General features: G+C 39.5%; 1 protein-coding gene across 1 annotated transcript in view; it reads left to right on the top strand.

The window, feature by feature from the left end:
• Positions 1 to 13,354, top strand: part of LOC128692359 (heterogeneous nuclear ribonucleoprotein H2) — a 29,411-nt gene extending 16,057 nt beyond the window's left edge. Inside the window, exons 3-11 of the mRNA XM_053781497.2 lie at positions 155 to 313; positions 750 to 893; positions 1,617 to 1,755; positions 3,465 to 3,637; positions 3,754 to 3,884; positions 4,001 to 4,105; positions 8,017 to 8,136; positions 8,514 to 8,727; positions 12,294 to 13,354. Of these exons, the coding sequence (XP_053637472.1) occupies positions 155 to 313; positions 750 to 893; positions 1,617 to 1,755; positions 3,465 to 3,637; positions 3,754 to 3,884; positions 4,001 to 4,105; positions 8,017 to 8,136; positions 8,514 to 8,727; positions 12,294 to 12,877 (1,769 nt within the window). The 3' untranslated portion in view covers positions 12,878 to 13,354. The remainder of the gene's footprint in view (positions 1 to 154; positions 314 to 749; positions 894 to 1,616; positions 1,756 to 3,464; positions 3,638 to 3,753; positions 3,885 to 4,000; positions 4,106 to 8,016; positions 8,137 to 8,513; positions 8,728 to 12,293) is intronic.
• Positions 13,355 to 18,104: the final 4,750 nt, after the last annotated feature.

The following is an 18,104-nucleotide window of genomic DNA, read 5'->3' on the forward strand; positions in this document are numbered from 1 at the left end:
CAATCTTTCATTACCTAAATTTTTTGGTTGCCAACATTACTTTGTTCTTTTCTATATTCACTCTTAATTTCCTTCGTTTATGTACCCTCCTAAATTTGTAACTTCTCTACAGAATCTCTCGGAAAAAATGTTAATAGTTAGTTATGATTTTCAGATGGAGTAAGTATAAAGAATGGCCGGGAAGGTGTTCACCTTACACTATCTCGGGAAGGCAGACCTAGTGGTGAAGCATATGTAGAAGTTTCCACTGAAGAGGATGTAGCCCTAGCTGAAAAAAAACACAACCAACACATGGGCCGAAGATACATTGAAGGTGAGATTTTCTTTAATGTGAGACTACTCATTAGCCAATTGTCACATAAACAGCTCTATACAATATTTATGATGGGGAGAGCAAGAAGGCATTGGATACTAAAGAATAGAGGATCTGGTGTAATTGAATTGTTGGTAGCTTTTAAAAGTGTAATTTCGCAAGAAATTGAAGTAAGAGGTATTTGGAACTAGTCTAAACTCGACAAAACTGGTCTACACTTTCTTGGGATTAGTACTGTTATGTACACTGCATTAATGCTGACTATTAATGTTCTTTGTGTTTAAATAATCTTTCACTTGTGTATTATATAAATTACTGGAAGAGGATTTGTGCCAAGTAATTTATGCAAAGTTAGCTCATGAAATAGGAATTATAGGTTGCTAATGTAACTTCATAAAATTGTTTTGCTGATAGAAGAAAACTTTTTGCTTTCCAGTATTTAAAGCTAAAAAGTCAGAAATGGAGTGGGTTGTTAAAAGGGCTGGATTTGGAGCATCTGGTGGTGAAGATGATGGCTGTGTTCGACTTCGTGGTTTACCATTTGGGTGCTCAAAAGAAGAGATTGCACAGTTCTTTTCTGGTAAGTATTCTGGGTATATTTAATTTTTTAAAAATAAAGTGCATTATTATGAGATCTTGAGATATGATTTTTATAATTTTGTTTCATACTTGGGCCAGTATGAGTTAGATTAAAAGTAATGGTTGAAAAGTTGTAGTGTAGGACAGACTGCAGTGAATATAGGGTTGGGTATCTTGTTAAAGGGCTCGGAATATAAAGCTGATATTATCTGGGGATTTGGTGACAAAACTATACAGTACTGTACTAATTGCAAATAGTTTATACTGTGAAGCAAGAATAGCTAATTAAGTCCAAGGCACTGACATATATGAAGGGCAAGAAATTTTGTGCATAGACACCAGTTATTACTGATATTTAAAGACTTTGATTTTTTTTTTTACTTTGACCATAGAAGAATTTGCTATTAAAAAATTAGGGTTTAGAAAAAAAAAATGCTTAATTAAGACTGACTATGAGAATCTGGTCTTTCAACTAGGTTCTTTACATCTATGGTATGGGTTCTCTTCAGTATTCAGGAGAATTTAACTAATTTTGAAAGTAGATGTAGATAATGCAAAGTTAGTTAGGAGGCATTCTCTGCAGCTCAATAATAGAAGTAATTAACTTCAATCATAAACATAGCTGTTACTGTTTCATTCTGGTTCTCAAGTGAATATTTATGTAAGTCCAATAATAAAAGCCATTTTTTTCTAAACATTATTCTCTTTCAATGTCGCTGGGTAGGGTTGGAGATAGTTCCGAACGGGATAGCTCTGCCTACCGACTACCAGGGGCGGCATACGGGGGAGGCATACGTTCAATTTATAAACAAAGAGGTCGCTGAAAAGTCCCTTGAGAAGCATAAGGAAAAAATAGCGCACAGGTGGGAAGGCAACACTGCAAAGGAATGGTGTTGCATTCAGGTTACAAGTACATACAGGATGTGGGGAGGTTTGTGGTCAAGTTTCATTGTTGGTAATATGCTTCCTGATTGTCATCATGCCTATTGAAATGTGACACTTCTAGTGATGTTTGTCATATCAAGAATTTCTTGACACTGGCAGACATTGCAAGTGCAGGTAAATGTTTGATAATAGTTAAATGAAATTTGAAGCAAATCTTCCCTATATCACCTGGAAGGGGCATAGCTGGCTAATGGTGGAGAGGCAGGGGGGAGGATTGGGAGGGTGTTACTTCCCAGGATGTTTTCCTTGCATTTACTGGCTCGGGTTTAGGGCCTTATCAAATTGGAAATAACAGGCTTGCATGAATTATAAAACTTGGAATATCAATAAAGGCAAGGAATATCCAGTGTCCCCTTGGAGAATGGTACCCATTTTATTAAATTTTTAAAAATATTATAAAATAAAGGAATTGAAGTTCATAAAAAATTCAAACAGCTGTATAAAAGGGTAACATTCTCTTATCCCAGAAACCAAACCCCAGTTTACTTAAGATGCTGAATAAGGGAGGACCGTTAAGGGTAGGAAATGGTGCAGTTTCACATCCCAAGCAGTACTCCCGAAAACAGCCATTAGTGGGTAAGGGTCTGTCGTATTTTAGTTTAATTACTAATGGGACTTCCAGTATTCTTTCACTTTTCTGTTTTGTCAGTGCATGAAGGTAAGGAAACCTTAACAGTACCTTTGTAATGCTCCATGAATATGGATTTTTTCTGACTTTTTAGTAGAAGTTTGCTGAAGGAAGTCCCAAGATATTCTTGAGCTTGACTGTATGTTAGTTATAAGAAAAGTCAAGAAGGGTACTTCAAGGTGAAGATGGCAGCAGAGACAAGCAGTGAACCCCTGGTGGGCGGGAGGGCATGCGGTGAGTCAGGTAGGCAGAGGAGGCTGGCTGGTGGGCAGTCGGGCGGTGGGCCTGGGCTGAAGCTGGTGGGCCGGGCTGTTGGGCTGGCCGGGAAGGAGCGGGTGGAGACACTGGGCCGGGACACGGGCACGGGCTGGTGGGGCCGGGCCTGGGACTCGGACTATCCACACTGTCGGTAACAGCTACAAACTTTTTAAGATTGTGAAATTTATATATAAATAACTATTTACTTGATATTTTAAAATTTCTTCATGAATAGAAATAGTTTATGGTGTACAAAGTATTAACCTAGGATTGACACAGCAGTGCTGATGGAATATGGTGTGTTGTCAGTAGAACAAAGACAATATTGTAATAATAAGCTGAAAGTGAATTTGAACCAAACTCATAATAGATATTTGCTACTACTGTATATGCAGAGGTACATTCTGCTATGGCAAATGGTTTGTTTTGGCAGATACTCAGCACACAGATGCAGTCTACTGATGTGTAATTTCCTTGCAAATATTTTTTTTTTTTTTTTGGCAATTATGTTAGAACACCATAGTATCATATAAGATTTTATATTTGGTCTAAACTTAAAAATGCCTTTGTTTTATGTATCAGACAAAACACCTTAGTTGATAATTGAAAATCTAAAATTAAATGCTTTTTCATCAGAATTTGCTTAAAATTAACTTGTTGCTTTAGTTTTTCATGAAGTGAATCCAAGTCGAGTTGCCCTAAAAAGTTTCACTGTGAGCTCATTTCTATATTACCCAACAGATACATAGAGATCTTCCGTAGCAACCTAGGAGAAGTTCGTGCTGCCATGAGTCCAAAACTGCGTGGACCAGGTGGTCCCATGGGAGGGTACAACAATAGGCCCACACCATACGATTCACGGGATCGATTTGGAGGCTTGAATCGCTACAGTTTGGGAGGCCGTGGCCGAACTCGTAAGTTTACATTATTGTGAAGTAATATTAATATTTTCAAAAGTTTGCATATGCTGTATATTTACTTGAAATTTAAACATTTATGAGTTGAGCACTTCATTAGTAATGTGTTGTAGATTTTGCCTCTGAAGGTGGTTACAACGATTATGACGATGGCCCCGGCTGGGGTGGCTCTGGTGGCTACAATGATGGGCCAAGCAGCTGGCTCAGTAGCCGTGGACGGGGTGGTGGTCCAGGTGGTCTAAAGGTAATCAATCCAAAAGACTTTCCATATATATGATGACATTGATTATGTACTATTAGTATGTAATATGTTTGGTATTTCTATTAAATTTTTATAAATTTTCTGAAATTCTCTTCAAGGGTAACTTTGGTGGTGGTCGTGGAGGAAGTTGGAACAATGGAACAGGACATTGTGTTCACATGCGGGGTCTTCCGTTCCGGGCAACAGAGATGGATATAGCAGATGTAAGCTACATATATGTTTATAATTTTTGTAAAAATAGTTCTTGCTGCTCTGCATCTTTGCTATTTCCTTTTTTCCTCTAGATATGAAAAATGGGTTACAGTAAGTATGAAATATGTTTGGTATTTCTATTAAAGTTTGTGCTCCTGGAGAAGAGTACTGTAGAGAGAGACAGATTTTGGGAAATGTTGAGCGAGTGCATGAGGAGTTTGGAACCAAGTGAGAGAGTACATGTGGTTGGGGATCTCACTGCTAAAGTGGATAAAAATGTTGTAGAGGGAGTAGTAGGTAAATTTGGGGTGCCACGGGTAAATGAAAATGGGGAGCCTTTAAATGAAGTGTGTAGAAAGAGGTTTAGTAATAAGTAATACATATTTTATGAAAAAGAGGATAAGTAAGTATACAAGATGTGATACAGCATGTAATGAAAGTAATTTGATTATGTATTGGTGGATAAAAAGGTTGATGGGTATCTGGAGTTTCTGGAGAGAGTTCCGGGGGTCAACGCCCCCGCGGCCCGGTCTGTGACCAGGCCTCCTTAGGTCAGTGTCCCAGGATGCGACCCACACCAGTCGACTAACACCCAGGTACCCATTTTACTGATGGGGAACATAGACAACAGGTGGAAAGAAACACGTCCAATGTTTCTACTCTGGCTGGGAATCGAACCCAGGCCCTCACCGTGTGAAGTGAGAGCGTTAACCACCAGGCCTCACAATTTTTTTTTTTTTTAACAAGTCCGCCATGTCCCACCTCACTCTCACATAATCACTGTTTTTGCAGAGGTGCTCAGAATACAACAGTCTAGAAGCATATATGTATAAAGATGCACAACACATCTCTCCAAACTGCCAATATCCCAAACCCCTCCTTTAAAGTGCAGGCATTGTACTTCCCATTTCCAGGACTCAAGTCCAGCTGTATAAAAATCACCGGTTTCCCTGAATCCCTTCACTAAATATTACCCTACTCGCACTCATACAGCTCGTCAGGTCCCAAATACCATTCGTCTCCATTCACTCCTATCTAACACGCTCGTGCACGCTTGCTGGAAGTCCAAGCCCCTCGCCCACAAAACCACCTTTACCCCGGAGGACGACCCCTACTCCGCCTTCCTTCCCTTACAGATTTATATGCTCTACATGTTATTCTACTTTGATCCATTCTCTCTAAATGACCAAACCACCTCAACAACCCCTCTTCAGCCCTCTTGACTAATACTTTTAATAACTCCACACCTAATTTCTGCATAATATTTTCACCACACATTGCCCTTAGACAAGACATCTCCACTGCCTCCAACCGTCTCCTCGCTGCAGCATTTACAGCCCAAGCTTCACACCCATATAAGAGTGTTGGTACCACTATGCTTTCATACATTCCCTTCTTTGCTTCCGTAGATAACGTTTTTTGTGTCCTCGTATACCTCAATGCACCACTCGCCTTTTTTCTTTCATCGATTCTGTGATTAACCTCATCCTTCATAAATCCATCTGCTGACACGTCAACTCCCAAATATCTGAAAACATCACTTCTTCCATACTCCTCTCCAATTTGATATCAAGTTTTTCTTTATCTAAATCATTTGATACCCTCATCACCAATATTTCATTCAGCTATGTCTTGAACCTGCATGAACTATCCCTGTAGAGAGTGAGCATTTCACCCTTCCATGGAAGTTTTATACATATATATCTGAAAGCTCCTCCTACACATCAGTTATCCCTTCCTTAACCCTTAAATGGTCCAAACGTATATATACATTTTTTCAACATCTGAAAGTATGTAAAAAAATGTAGATCTTTTTTGCTTTACATTTGAAAACATGTAAAAAAAAAACTTACCTACATTTTTTTTTTGTTATATTTGAAAATATGTAAAAAAAAGTAGATCTACTTTTGTAGCACTACGAATTTGAACGTCAATCTCTTTGGACCGTTTAAGGGTTAAATCACTTGCAAAGGCATTTACTCGATAAATTTCTTACTTAACTGCTTGTAATAATGAATCACAACTGGCAGGGCTGCATCTGCTCTTGTTGCCACTTCTAGATAAGAACTAGCAACTCTAATGTGCTAGGCATAAGAATTTAACAACTGGGCTTCTTAATTACAAACTGACCTTTCTTTCCCTATCCTAATGGCTCTAAGGTTAACTTACGACACTGAGTTTCTTTTTGATTTACTGATTTTGTCATCATGGAGGGCACTTGACTTGCATAACTATAACATTTTTCAGTGGAGAAACCAGTTATTGATACTCAGAAATCAGATAAAAGCAGGCTTATACAGTTTTTATGGATTCCATTGCATATTGAATTACTTCATGGTAAAGTTGATAAGCAGAATATAATTTTGGTTTACCTGTATAGAGATAACATTAGGAATACTGTTATGAAGGATGTAAATAAAAGTGAATATCATAGGAATGCTTCTAACTGCAGCTCTATCACTGATCACATGAATGTAAATAACCATATTTATAGAGCAACTTGTAGCTCTGGCAGTTTGGCAGATGCACCACAAGCTGCTGATGACGCAAGTTTATACGAACTGGGAAAATGCCGTGTGCTATTATGCCAGCATTCAAGGGCCTCTAAAATGGTCCTAATTGGCCTGGTTAGGCCTACATCAGAGAAAAGAGGTGTGGGCTGATAGTGTGTGGAAAAGAGAGAGAGAGAAAGAAAAATCTTTGTGGAGGGCATTGTTTGAACTAGAAGATACCATTTCCTTAGTACAGTGGCACCTCGAATTTCGAACAGCTCCCAACTCAAACAATTATGTAAGTGTATTTTTGTAAGTGCTTTTTGTGAGTTCATTTTTTTGGGGTCGGAAATGTACTTATCTAATTTACATTAATCTTTATGGGAACAAATTCGTTCGGTAATGGCACTTGAACAGCCTTCTGGAATGAATTTCGGCCAATATTCGAGGTACCACTGTTATTATACAATAAATAGAAGTAAAGGAAGGAAGGAAGTTGAAAGTGAACATAGATAAGAGTAAGGTGATCAGTGCATCAAATGAGTTAGGTAGTGAAAAATTGGATATCAGATTGGAGAGAGGGAGTATGGAAGACGTGAATGTGTTCAGGTATCTGGGAGTGGATGTGTCAGCAGAGGGGTCTGTGAAAGACGAGGTTAACCATGGGAATGATGAAGGGAAAGAGGTGTGGTGGTTCGTTGAGGTATCTGCAGAGACAGAACGTTAGCCATGGAGGCAAAGAGGGGGAGTGTATGAGTGTATATTGGTGCTAACATGCTTTGAGTGTGAAGCACGGGTTGTGAATGTTGCGCGAGGAGGCTGGAGGCAGTGGAGATGTCATGTCTGAGGGTAATGTGTGGCATAATTTTTATGCAGAGAGTTTGGAGATTAGTAGGAGGTGTGGAGTTAATAAAAGTATTATCCAGAGGGGGGAAGGGTTGAGGTGGTTTGGCCATTTAGAGAGGATGGAACAAAATAGGATGACTTGGAGGGTGTATAAATCTTGTGGAAGGAAAGTGGGGTAGGGGTTTTACGAGAGGATGGAAAGGGGGGTTGGTAAAGGAGGTTTTGTCTGCAAGGGGCTTGGACAAACAAGTAGCATGTATGAGCAGGTTAGATAGGAGTGATTGGAAATGGATGGTTTTTGGGACTTGATGAACAGTTGGGAAGTAGTGTCTGCACTCTAAAGGAGGGGTTTGAGGTATTTTTGTTTGTAATTTATTAAAAGTGTCCAAGGAGAGGATGTTTGTCAATTTTTTCTTTGCATTAAGACTTTTTATGAGTATCCTTTTTTCAGAATGTAGTTTCCATCTCCTTTATATTCAAATTTTTCTTAATTTCCAGTATTCATTCTGTAGGTATTAGCTTTAATATTTGTCTTATGCAATATGTTCCCTAGTGCAAATTTTAATTTTATTTTTCTGCATTAGTTCTTCAGACCTCTAAATCCTGTCAACATTAACATCATCATGGACAGCTCCAATCGTCCTTCTGGTGAGGCAGACATTGAATTTGCTACACACGATGATGCTGTAAAAGCCATGTCTAAGGTATGTGCCTATTGTTTATTGCAGCCTGACTTAATCTTGATAATGGATTGTTGGCCCATTTTAATTCAAGTCCCTTAACAATGCTGGGTTACCTAGTTCAGTGGCTGAGTTTGTGTGGCCTGAATTCTACAGTAAGGATCAGTAACCTTATTTTTTTTTGTCCTGTATAGTGGAGCAATTTCCTCCCTTGCAAAATTTGCAATGACTTATGATTTTTAATGAATATTTAATATTTTTCTGTATCATATTGTGTTTTTTAATTGAAAATTAGTAATGATGGTAAGCTAAAGGCATAGAATACCCAAATGGTTCTGTTTTGTAAATTAAATTGCACAGCTATTTGATATCCCTTTAATATACACATGTTCTCTTTACAGGATAAAGCAAACATGCAACACCGTTACATCGAGCTCTTCCTGAACTCCACCCCAGGTGGAAATATGGGTGGACCTGGAGGGCCCATGGGAGGCCCAGTGGGTCCTATGGGTGGACCAGGCTCTGGTAACTTTGGAGGTGGCGGAAACTTCAGCGGAGGCAGCATGGGCGGCGGGTTTGGTGGGGGCTATGGGGGGGGCGGCCGAATGGGGGGAGGTAGGTACGTCGCATTCGCACTATTTACCGTAAGTAGGGGAACAGGGGCATCTTTATGCACCAATGGATTTTTGAGAGCTAGGCTATTCAAAGGATTTAAAGGGTGATAGTTTTTTCTTAATTTTTTTGTTTCTTCTCATATATGCTTTATTAGGACTTTATGCAATTTAGGAAAAGTTTACTCATTGCAATTGTGGTTTAAGTTCAGGGGAGCAGTTAGAATTTAATTATAGTTTATTTATATCATTGGTTTAATTGTTCGGAGCTGTAACCTATATTTGTACAATGTTTTAATTTGAAGTGCCTTTTCTGAAATTTGCTTTAGCAGTTTGTGTAAATATATTTAAAGAATCAGGGAATGTTTGATAAGTGTTTTGGGTGAGGAGGGGGGAAAAGTACTTAATGCTAGCCAACATTGGTTCAAATTTGTGAAGTTTGTGTACAGGTCTCCCTCCACATTTGCGAGGGTTAGTGGATCAAGAACCTTGCGATTGTTGAAAAGTTGTGAATGTTTGCTGCACAAATGTGTTGTAGGGAAATATAATAATAGCATTTACTTAGAATAACAATACTGCATCCTTAACCTATTGAACCATGAACAATCATAAAACGCTCAAAAACATCGTAAAATATTATACTAGTGCCAGCCCTTTGGTAAAGGTGAGAAAAACTATAGAATTCAAGAAAGAACTCTTAGCAGAGTAACAAAGTGGAGGAAGAGAGAGGGGGGAGTGTGCTTTCTTCAGTGATTCTACAATATGTACGATACTACAGCAGCACGAGTCCATAAAGGCTATAGCGCCAGCCAGCGATAAAGTGGAGCATTAACAGTGTAGCAAGTAAGTTAAGCGATTAATCGATAGAAAAAGGATAGCATGAACCTAACTCCACCAATGTTATTGGAGTTATATAGGGCGACTGACAACACCGCCGTCTATTCTCTACCGCCTCAACCACTATGTACAGCTTATGTCTCTGGCCCTTGCATACCCCACACCAACACTCGTGATATACTTAATGATGTATTTTATTCAGTCTAGAGTATATGTCGTGTTTCTATGCTATTAATATTGTTTATTATGTCAGATGAATTGTCATAGATAAATAAGTGGTAGAGTTGAATTAGTGTCATATTGAAGTATCTCCAAACTCTGCCACTGCCACAATTCCTAACATATATAATGACGTATTCTAAATATGATTGGGTCGCTGGGGATTCGCGAATGTTTGAAGCCCATGAAAGTGGAAAATGCGAATGTTGAGGGAAACCTGTATATCCTAAGTGGCACTATTGGCGCTGGGGAACAAATTGCGGATTAGAGAGCATAACAGTCCAAGTTTCAAACATGCTTTAAATTACTCGTAATATTAAAAAAAGGGGGGGGGTATGGTATCCATTGTTTTATAAATTGCATTTTCAGTTCCCAAAGTTTTGGTGTAGCTCCATGGCATACAATGTTTATTTGTAAACTATTGTAGGGCTATGTGAAATTTTGCTTGTAAAGCTCTAGCATTGTCCAGTTAGTTCAGACTGAATAAAATGGCTAATGTCTCAAGAGATTAGATAAATGGGTAACAGAAAAGTGTTTGCTTCCCTATTTGTGGTTGCAGGGGTCAAGAGTGGATAAATGTTTAATAGAAAAAGAAGTTTGTAGTTGCAGTGGTCGATTATCAGATCCTGGCTCTGCTTAACCTGCCACTCTTCAGACTTGCTGCCTCTTAACCCCATTGGCCCTGTCTTAGCTGCACTTAAAACTATTTACAGAGCCTGCCTGCCTCCACGTCATCAATAAGATCATTCCACTTCGTAACCACTCTTGAGACTGAAGGAATAGTTCCTAACAACCCCTTTGTGCCTTTTAACTTAAAAGTAATATCCCCAATTTTATTTTTCCCTTCCCCATTTCCCAGAGCCTTTTACCCCCTCTACCTTTATCAGTTCCCCCCCCCCCCCCCCCTTTTTTTTTGTCATGGTTTTTGTCTTCCAGTTTCCATTAGGTCCAGTTCTGTTACTCTCGTATCTCATGCTCCTTAGTATATGGTATATAAAGTATATAATATATGGTATATAAAGGTTCCTTAATGGCTCATTGTTGAAGTTCCTGGAGGCTTCTTTTAGATTTGCCTGACAAGCATTGGTTACAGAGGTTATTCGGCAGAGTGAACCTCTGGCATTATACTGGTAACTATGTTCACACCTAGGTTTGTCGTTGGGTGGTTTACTGTTCTGTCCCCTTAGTCTATGCCCCATTTCTGGTCTTGCTTCTGCCCCCAATCTTCATGAACTTGTGTTTACTGGAGTTGAATTGAAGCAACCACCTGTCTGACCACGTGCAATTTCAGATCCCTTTGTAGTCTTTCCTTATTTTTCTTTTTAGTTTTGCATCAGTAAATAGATGCATCTAAATTAATCCCATCCCATCTGGTATGCCATTCACACCTAAAACAGTACTGGCCTTAATGCTGATCCTTGTAGAACTGTGGGACTGGAGTAGTCTCTTATTCCTGCCTGAATCTTGAGGTTTTTGTCCCAGCCTCTTGTGGGGGTTCAATAGCAATTTTTAGTTGTATATGTGCATTTTTTTCTGAGCATTTTTTCATAGTGGATTTGGGTACCTTTTTTTTTATTGTATTATAATTTTTTTTTTCTAAAGTTTGGTTTGTTTAAAACAATGTTAGTGTAAACCCACTGTAGGACTTCCAGGACTGAATTTGTTGGCATACCTTAATTAATCTGCTGGATTGAGTCAAGTGGGCCTTAGAGAAATTTTTTGTCCTGTGACCTTACAAAGCTTTGTTATGGTTCCTGACTTCTCCATTACTTTGTGAAGAGACCCATCTTTTGTTGGGCTGTGCTGATGTAGGTGTAATCTTCCATCCTGCCATTTATTCCTTTACCCATTCATCCTCTGCATCATCCCTTCCCCCCTCCTTTCTCGTAGGCACTGCATAAACCTTACAGGCTTAGTGCTGCACAAAGAAATGTGCTTATAATGCCCCCTTCCTGTCATCTACCCCCCCCCCCCCCTTTATTAAGTCTTTCCCCTATTCTGCATTCATCTGCCTGCCATTATCTTAAATTCTTTCCATATTATAGGCAGAATTGAACTTCTGTTGGATGACCGCCCCACTGCTTTGGTTCAATGAAAAGGTTTCTTTAAACCTGGGTACATCCATGTTTGCAAATATAGAGGATTCATTATATTCGTGGGGAAACTGAACTCGGTGGGGGCTGTGTGTGCTGATGAATGGAAGGTAATAGGTTTCGTCCAAGGAATGATAGAGTAGCTCCAATTCCTTATAGATCATGTCAACATTAAGGCACCTGCCTTGAAAGGCTGCATTTCTAGAGCCAAGGGTAAGGTTATTTGATCAGGTCCTTTGTTTTCAGGATTTGGTTTTTTAAAAGGTATGTAAGAGAAGGACTCGTTATTGCATGTTTAATAAATTTTGTTTGCAGATTAACAGAGAATTGAGGTGAGATTTGAATGTAGAGGTTCATAAAACCAAATTTAAAAATGGAAATTTTCATTTTTTAATTTGATGATCATTTCTTTTTCTTGCAGGTGGTAGTGGATATGGTGGTGGAATGGGCGGCGGCGGCGGCGGTGGAGGTGGTGGCGGTGGCGGTGGCTACAGCAACCTAGATGATGGACTTGGTAGTGGAATTGGGGGAGGAGGAGGAATGGGTAGCGGTATGGGTGGAGGCAGTGGTATGGGTGGAGGTAGTGGTATGGGTGGTGGTGGAATGGGTGGCGGTGGCATGGGTGGGGGTGGATTGGGCAGTGGAGGATTGGGTGGTGGTGGAGGCGGTGGAGGCATGGGTGGTGGATTAGGAAGTGGACTAGGAGGTATGGGAAGCAGCCTAAGTGGGGGTTTGGGGAGTAGCCTTTCAGGAAGTCTGAGTAGGGGTATGGGCAGTGGTTTAGGAAGTGGTTTGGGTAGTGGTTTGGGAAGTGGTTTGGGAAGTGGTAGTGGGGGAATGGGCGGTGGCAGTGGAGGAATGGGTGGCGGCAGTGGGGGGATGGGGGGCGGTGGTGGTGGAGGCAGCAGTAACTTCAGTAGCGGCTTCAACAATGGCTTCAACTCTAACAATGGTTTTGGCCCTGGTGACCAGATGTCTGGAAGCAACTACAACAGCTTCTGTTGAATCCTTGAATCTCCTGAATGATGAACATTTGAGGGAATGCTGATTAAAGTTTTTCTTGAACTTTTGAATAGACGGTAAAAGAAGTTTTCATGTTTGGTTTTATAATTTTGCTAATTAATTTATATTGTGTCATTACTTTGTGTAAGAGATGACTGTTAGGAAGAATGGCTTGCATGGTTTAGAGGTGGTATGCATTACTTTGAATGCAGTTTGTATCATTTTGGCCCCATGTGAATTATGTAGCACAGGTTACCTAGTTTTCTGGTGTGTCCCTGTCATGAAGTAGAAAGATGTTCACTGGTACCTGTCCTGCTGTGAGCTAGAACTATATATAAATATATTTTCTTGATATTATTTGGTGTGACATTCCATTTGAAACAAAGTTGGATGCTTAATACCTTAAATTGTGACAGTGGGACAATTACAAATGTAATTTTAGACTGTATTCTTAAGATGTCAATAAAGTGACAAGTTTCATTTAGATTATATCTAATTCCTATATGCCTGCATAAAATAAAGTGACAAGTTAAATATATTGTATCTAATTATGAAATGCCTGTAATAGTTATATAGGTTATACAGTTGACTTCCTCGTAGCTGTACAAACTTGGTATGCTTAAAATTATTCTTCCTTGATAAGCAGCTAACGATATTGAAAGTTACTTTGCAAAATATTCATCAATGTACAAGCTTTTATTAGTATGACACTAATTTATTAAGGACAGTTGAAATTGTGTAAATAAAGTACTGAAGGAGCATTATATTTAATACATCCTCAGTGGAGGTGGCTTGATGCTGAGGGGATCTTGATCCAAGGAATTTGTCATCTCGCTTGGATCTAACTTGATTACCTCCCTTTTCTCCAGGTGTGGGATGACTCCTAAGAGTTGAGCATTTCCTGCCATAAATTTAAATTAATACTGATAATTACCAGGTTTAGTTTGTGTGTTATGTGAATCTTCCCTCAAGGGAGGTTTCCTTGATGCTGGCGAGGGGATCTTGGTCCAAGGAATGAACTTTTACTCATTATACTAGGCACTATGATTAGGCAATTATAATTTGTGAATAATTTACTGGTAAAGAGCTCTTGTTTCTGTAATCCTGGTGAAGGGCTCTTTTTTCCACAGGCACTACTAGAATGAGGTTAACCCTCTTTCAAATGAATCTTGATCCAGTGCCCTTTTAAGGTAGCTTGCTGTATGACATGGAGTTAAGTACTACTTTATCAAGGGAGATATCTTATTACTAGTGAGGGGCTGTTCAACTAAGTAATTAATGTTCCTTCAGTAGAACCTGATTGCTTCCCATCATCTAGGTGCTATAACTTGAATGATTTTAGTGCTTGGAAGTGGGTGCCATTGTTGGTAAAGGTCTTCATCCAAACTTGATATTTTCATTGGGTGTGGGTGTGGGGGGGTGCTAATTCTTTATGAATCAGAGCTCGTGGGAAAATGGTAGGCAAACTTTTACTCCAACGATGGTGAGGTCAGGTAAAATTCTTTGCTGGTCCTTGGTATTGAGGAACTTTACTTGAGGAAATCCAGGCCTGTGTAAATTGTGAAGGAGGCAGAGGTGCCTAGTAATGTGAGGCGTTAGATCTAAGGAACTAATTTCAATGGATCAAACCCAATTTCCTCCCTTTCCCTTAATACTAGGTGACTTTCGGATTTAGCGCTCCGTGGAGATTTCTATCTAAATACATCAAATGAATGATGCTGGTAAAGGAATCTTGTTCTAATGGACCTGACCTTTCTTTCCTTTGAGTAAATCTGATTGCCTCCCATTTCCTCGGGTGCTGTATGGCTCCTACAGGTCATGCAGCACCCATAAATGTAATGACTGAAGACTATGCAAGGAAATTAGGTGGTGGTCCCTCTCAGTGAAGATGCCTGTGTGTTGGCGAGGCTCTTGATCCAAAGAACTGAACTTATCCACTGGATTGAACTGGAATGCCTCCCATTCCCCAGGTGCTGTGATCCCTATGGGTTTAGTGCTTCCCCTTGACTGAAAAATGCAAGTATACACTAATGCTGGAGTGTTACGCACGTACACCTATTGCAGGCTTATACAGTTGTGCAGGTACTCTAATGTAGGAGTGATACAGAAGTGTCATGGAAGTACTACTGTAGGAGCATTGTGCTGGTCCATTATGGCAGGAGTACACTACGGCAGGCATGGTTGTATGACCCTTGTGGGTTTAGTTTATGATTATAATACGGCAGGTATGTAATGCAACCCGAAAGGGTCATACAGCGCTGCAGGGTGTGCAAGAGAGGATTAGAGGAGACTGGAGAGTTTTACATTAAAATATAATCCACGTTAATGCAACAAGTTAAAAGAAATCATTAGAGAATATTCGTCCAAGAAGGGACCAAAACTGACCCAAAGGTGAACTGGGTGCATCGTTCAAAAGGGTCTTCGGGTACCAATTCTGATAAAGGTATCTGCCTTAAAATTTAGTATCTATCCGTATCAGCAATTTTTTTTCATAGCGTAGTCACTAGTTATTAAACCCGTGTCTGAAAATTTTAATATTTCTACCTTCCGTCCGTTTAAAAATAGGCATCGTCTTTATGCTGGTGCAGGACTTGATTCATGGAAATGGAACAGTTTTGCCCTTACTTGAAACAAAATAATTTGGACTAGACCCATTTGTGTCCTTCAGTCCTCTTCCCCAGGATGAGACGCACAAAGTCTGCTCCCAGGTACCTACATGCTACTCGGTGAACAGATATAAGTAAAACTTCACGGATGCATACACTTAGTGTACGCATTAGTAGTTGACCTTAATGCTACGTATATGCCCTTCCATTCAGGAAAGCTTCCTTTATACTGGCGAGGGTCTCTTGTGTTCCGAAATATTGGACCTGTGCGCCAGTTCATTGAATGAGTCAATTTCTTGTATGCCTCCAGGCGTTCAATGAAACCATTTGGTGGTTTAGCTTTCTCTCATGGATGCTGGTTCTTCAGATACGAGCAGAAGGCACGACCACTTGATTACCTCGCGTTCCTCAAGTGCTGGATGTATGATCCTTTACGGGTTTAACGCTTCGAAGTTAATGTATATCCTGATTGCATGGGAACTCTGTTAATTCGTCGAAAACATCTGGTTCGATCCAATGAAGAGAGCAGCTACATTTCTTTGGCTCGAGAACCTGGCTGACTATGAGTTTTGCTCCTGAACTGAGCTCGTGTAATATTTTATTAAATAAAATAATCATATTATCTATACTCCGGGAAGAGTTGTATTTGTGCCAAAATTTACTTTGGGAAATATTAGTAAAAGAATAATAGTTTTATTTCGGAATGAGCGGTATGCTTAGTACCGAGTCGTGCGACGCCTGGCACACCCTAATAACGCAAATAAAGCCGTGTTATTTCCACATTTACCGCTGGCGGAGTAAGGTTATTTCACGTTCCGTTTCTCAACCATTTCCACAAACTTTGTACAAGCGTAACCCACCTAATATCGAACATTTTAAGAAATACATTATCGATCAACTCAGACCAGGACCTGAACTCAGTTACCCAAGATTCCTTCATGAGTACGAGGGGTGCCTACGATGAATGAGTTTCTCTAGACAAATACCCCACAAGGGAGGTTCCTTGATGCCGGTGAGGGGCTCTTGATTTTGGGAATTGGATCTGTGCTCCATTTCCCTGAATTAAGCCTGAATGCCTTCCATTCCCTCCCCCCACGTGCTGTATAATCCCTACGGGTTTAGCGCTCCCCCATGATAATCCAGTCAAATGAAAAGTAAGAAGAGTGAGCGCGCGCGCACAGGTGAGGCAATATTGCGCTTGGCGTTATCGCAGCGCATTACCCACAATGCCAGCAGTCGGCCATATTGAATGGTGCACCATGGCTGGTGGAATATATCTCTGAACACTCTTCTCATCTTCACTCACTTCAGGGGCTTACCCACACGTGAATTGTTAACAGATATTTTAGATTTGTTTCAAGACGGAGAAGAAAAGCATAGAAACGTATTTATCATCATGAGCTTCCTGTTGTAAGTAGACCTAGGGTTTGTTATGGTCGATCAGCTGATTCACCTAATGTAGGCTGGCAGGAACTTTATATGTACATAGATGGAATAATCTGCTCGTGGAAGAATTTTGGCAGTTTTCCGTTTGTACTATTCACGTAAAGATGTATATATATATTACTGTGTGCTATAAATAACGTTATATATTTTTAGAGGGAAACCTTGTCAGCAAAGTTCATGTTCTAATATTTTCCTGTTTCAGATTTGTCAGTTATTTTCAGCTTGTGAGGGAGTCTACTTTGTCTGATATTCTTACTTTCAATCATGATAGATTAGTAAAATAGGTTAAATGTGCTATGTTAATATTAATGGGAAGAATCTAATGATTCAAGTGTGGGGAGTAAATTAATCACTTGTTGCAGTCATTTAAGTTGTACAGCACTATGTTATCCTTACGAGTTTAGCGCTTAGTTCTGATTATAATATTAATTTGAGGCTGTAATTACATATTTAAAACTATATACCAGCTTCTTAGCTATTTTCCAGCAAAAATATCACCAGCATGTTACATATGATTAAACATGCAAGCTGGCTTAAGGCAAGATTTATTTTTTTTTCCCTGATACTTCCAATTTATTTTACTTGGAATAAAATAATAAGGCAGACTGCCTTAGATCACCTGGGTCAATATTAAGGTACATTGCTCAGTTCTTTATTGTGCAAGTTCCTTGATACTGAATTAATTGCACATTGAAGTTATGTTATATTTTGGTTAAGTAGGATTAAAATTATTGTTTAATTACTAGACTGAACATAATGCAACCCAGCCTAATTCAGCCTGGCGTAGCCTAGCCTAAAATTACTCGTTCTAGGATAGGTTTTGTTTTGTTCATTTGTTAGGCTAGGTTTAACAAAAAAAACTGATTTCGCCCCACTGGCCTTAGCTACTGTAAATGTCTCGACTGCACAATTCCCTTCATGTTGAAGAATTTACATAATCCACACTTAGGCTGAAATCAGAGCAGCTATACTCAGTATTGACCAATCACTTGTACAGAGCATATCTGTTATATGATGGAAATTGATGATCAGTTGATTACTGGCATATTAAAGATTCTGGTCATGTACTTTTTACTAGCTTTTTATGTAGTACAGTCATGTGCCTCATAATGATGTTTCAGTCAGCGATGGACCGCATGTACGATAGTGGTCCCATAAGATTATAATGGATCTGAAAA

The sequence above is a fragment of the Cherax quadricarinatus genome, chromosome 53 (genome assembly GCF_038502225.1).
Source record: "Cherax quadricarinatus isolate ZL_2023a chromosome 53, ASM3850222v1, whole genome shotgun sequence".
Classification (NCBI taxonomy): Eukaryota; Metazoa; Arthropoda; class Malacostraca; order Decapoda; family Parastacidae; genus Cherax; species Cherax quadricarinatus.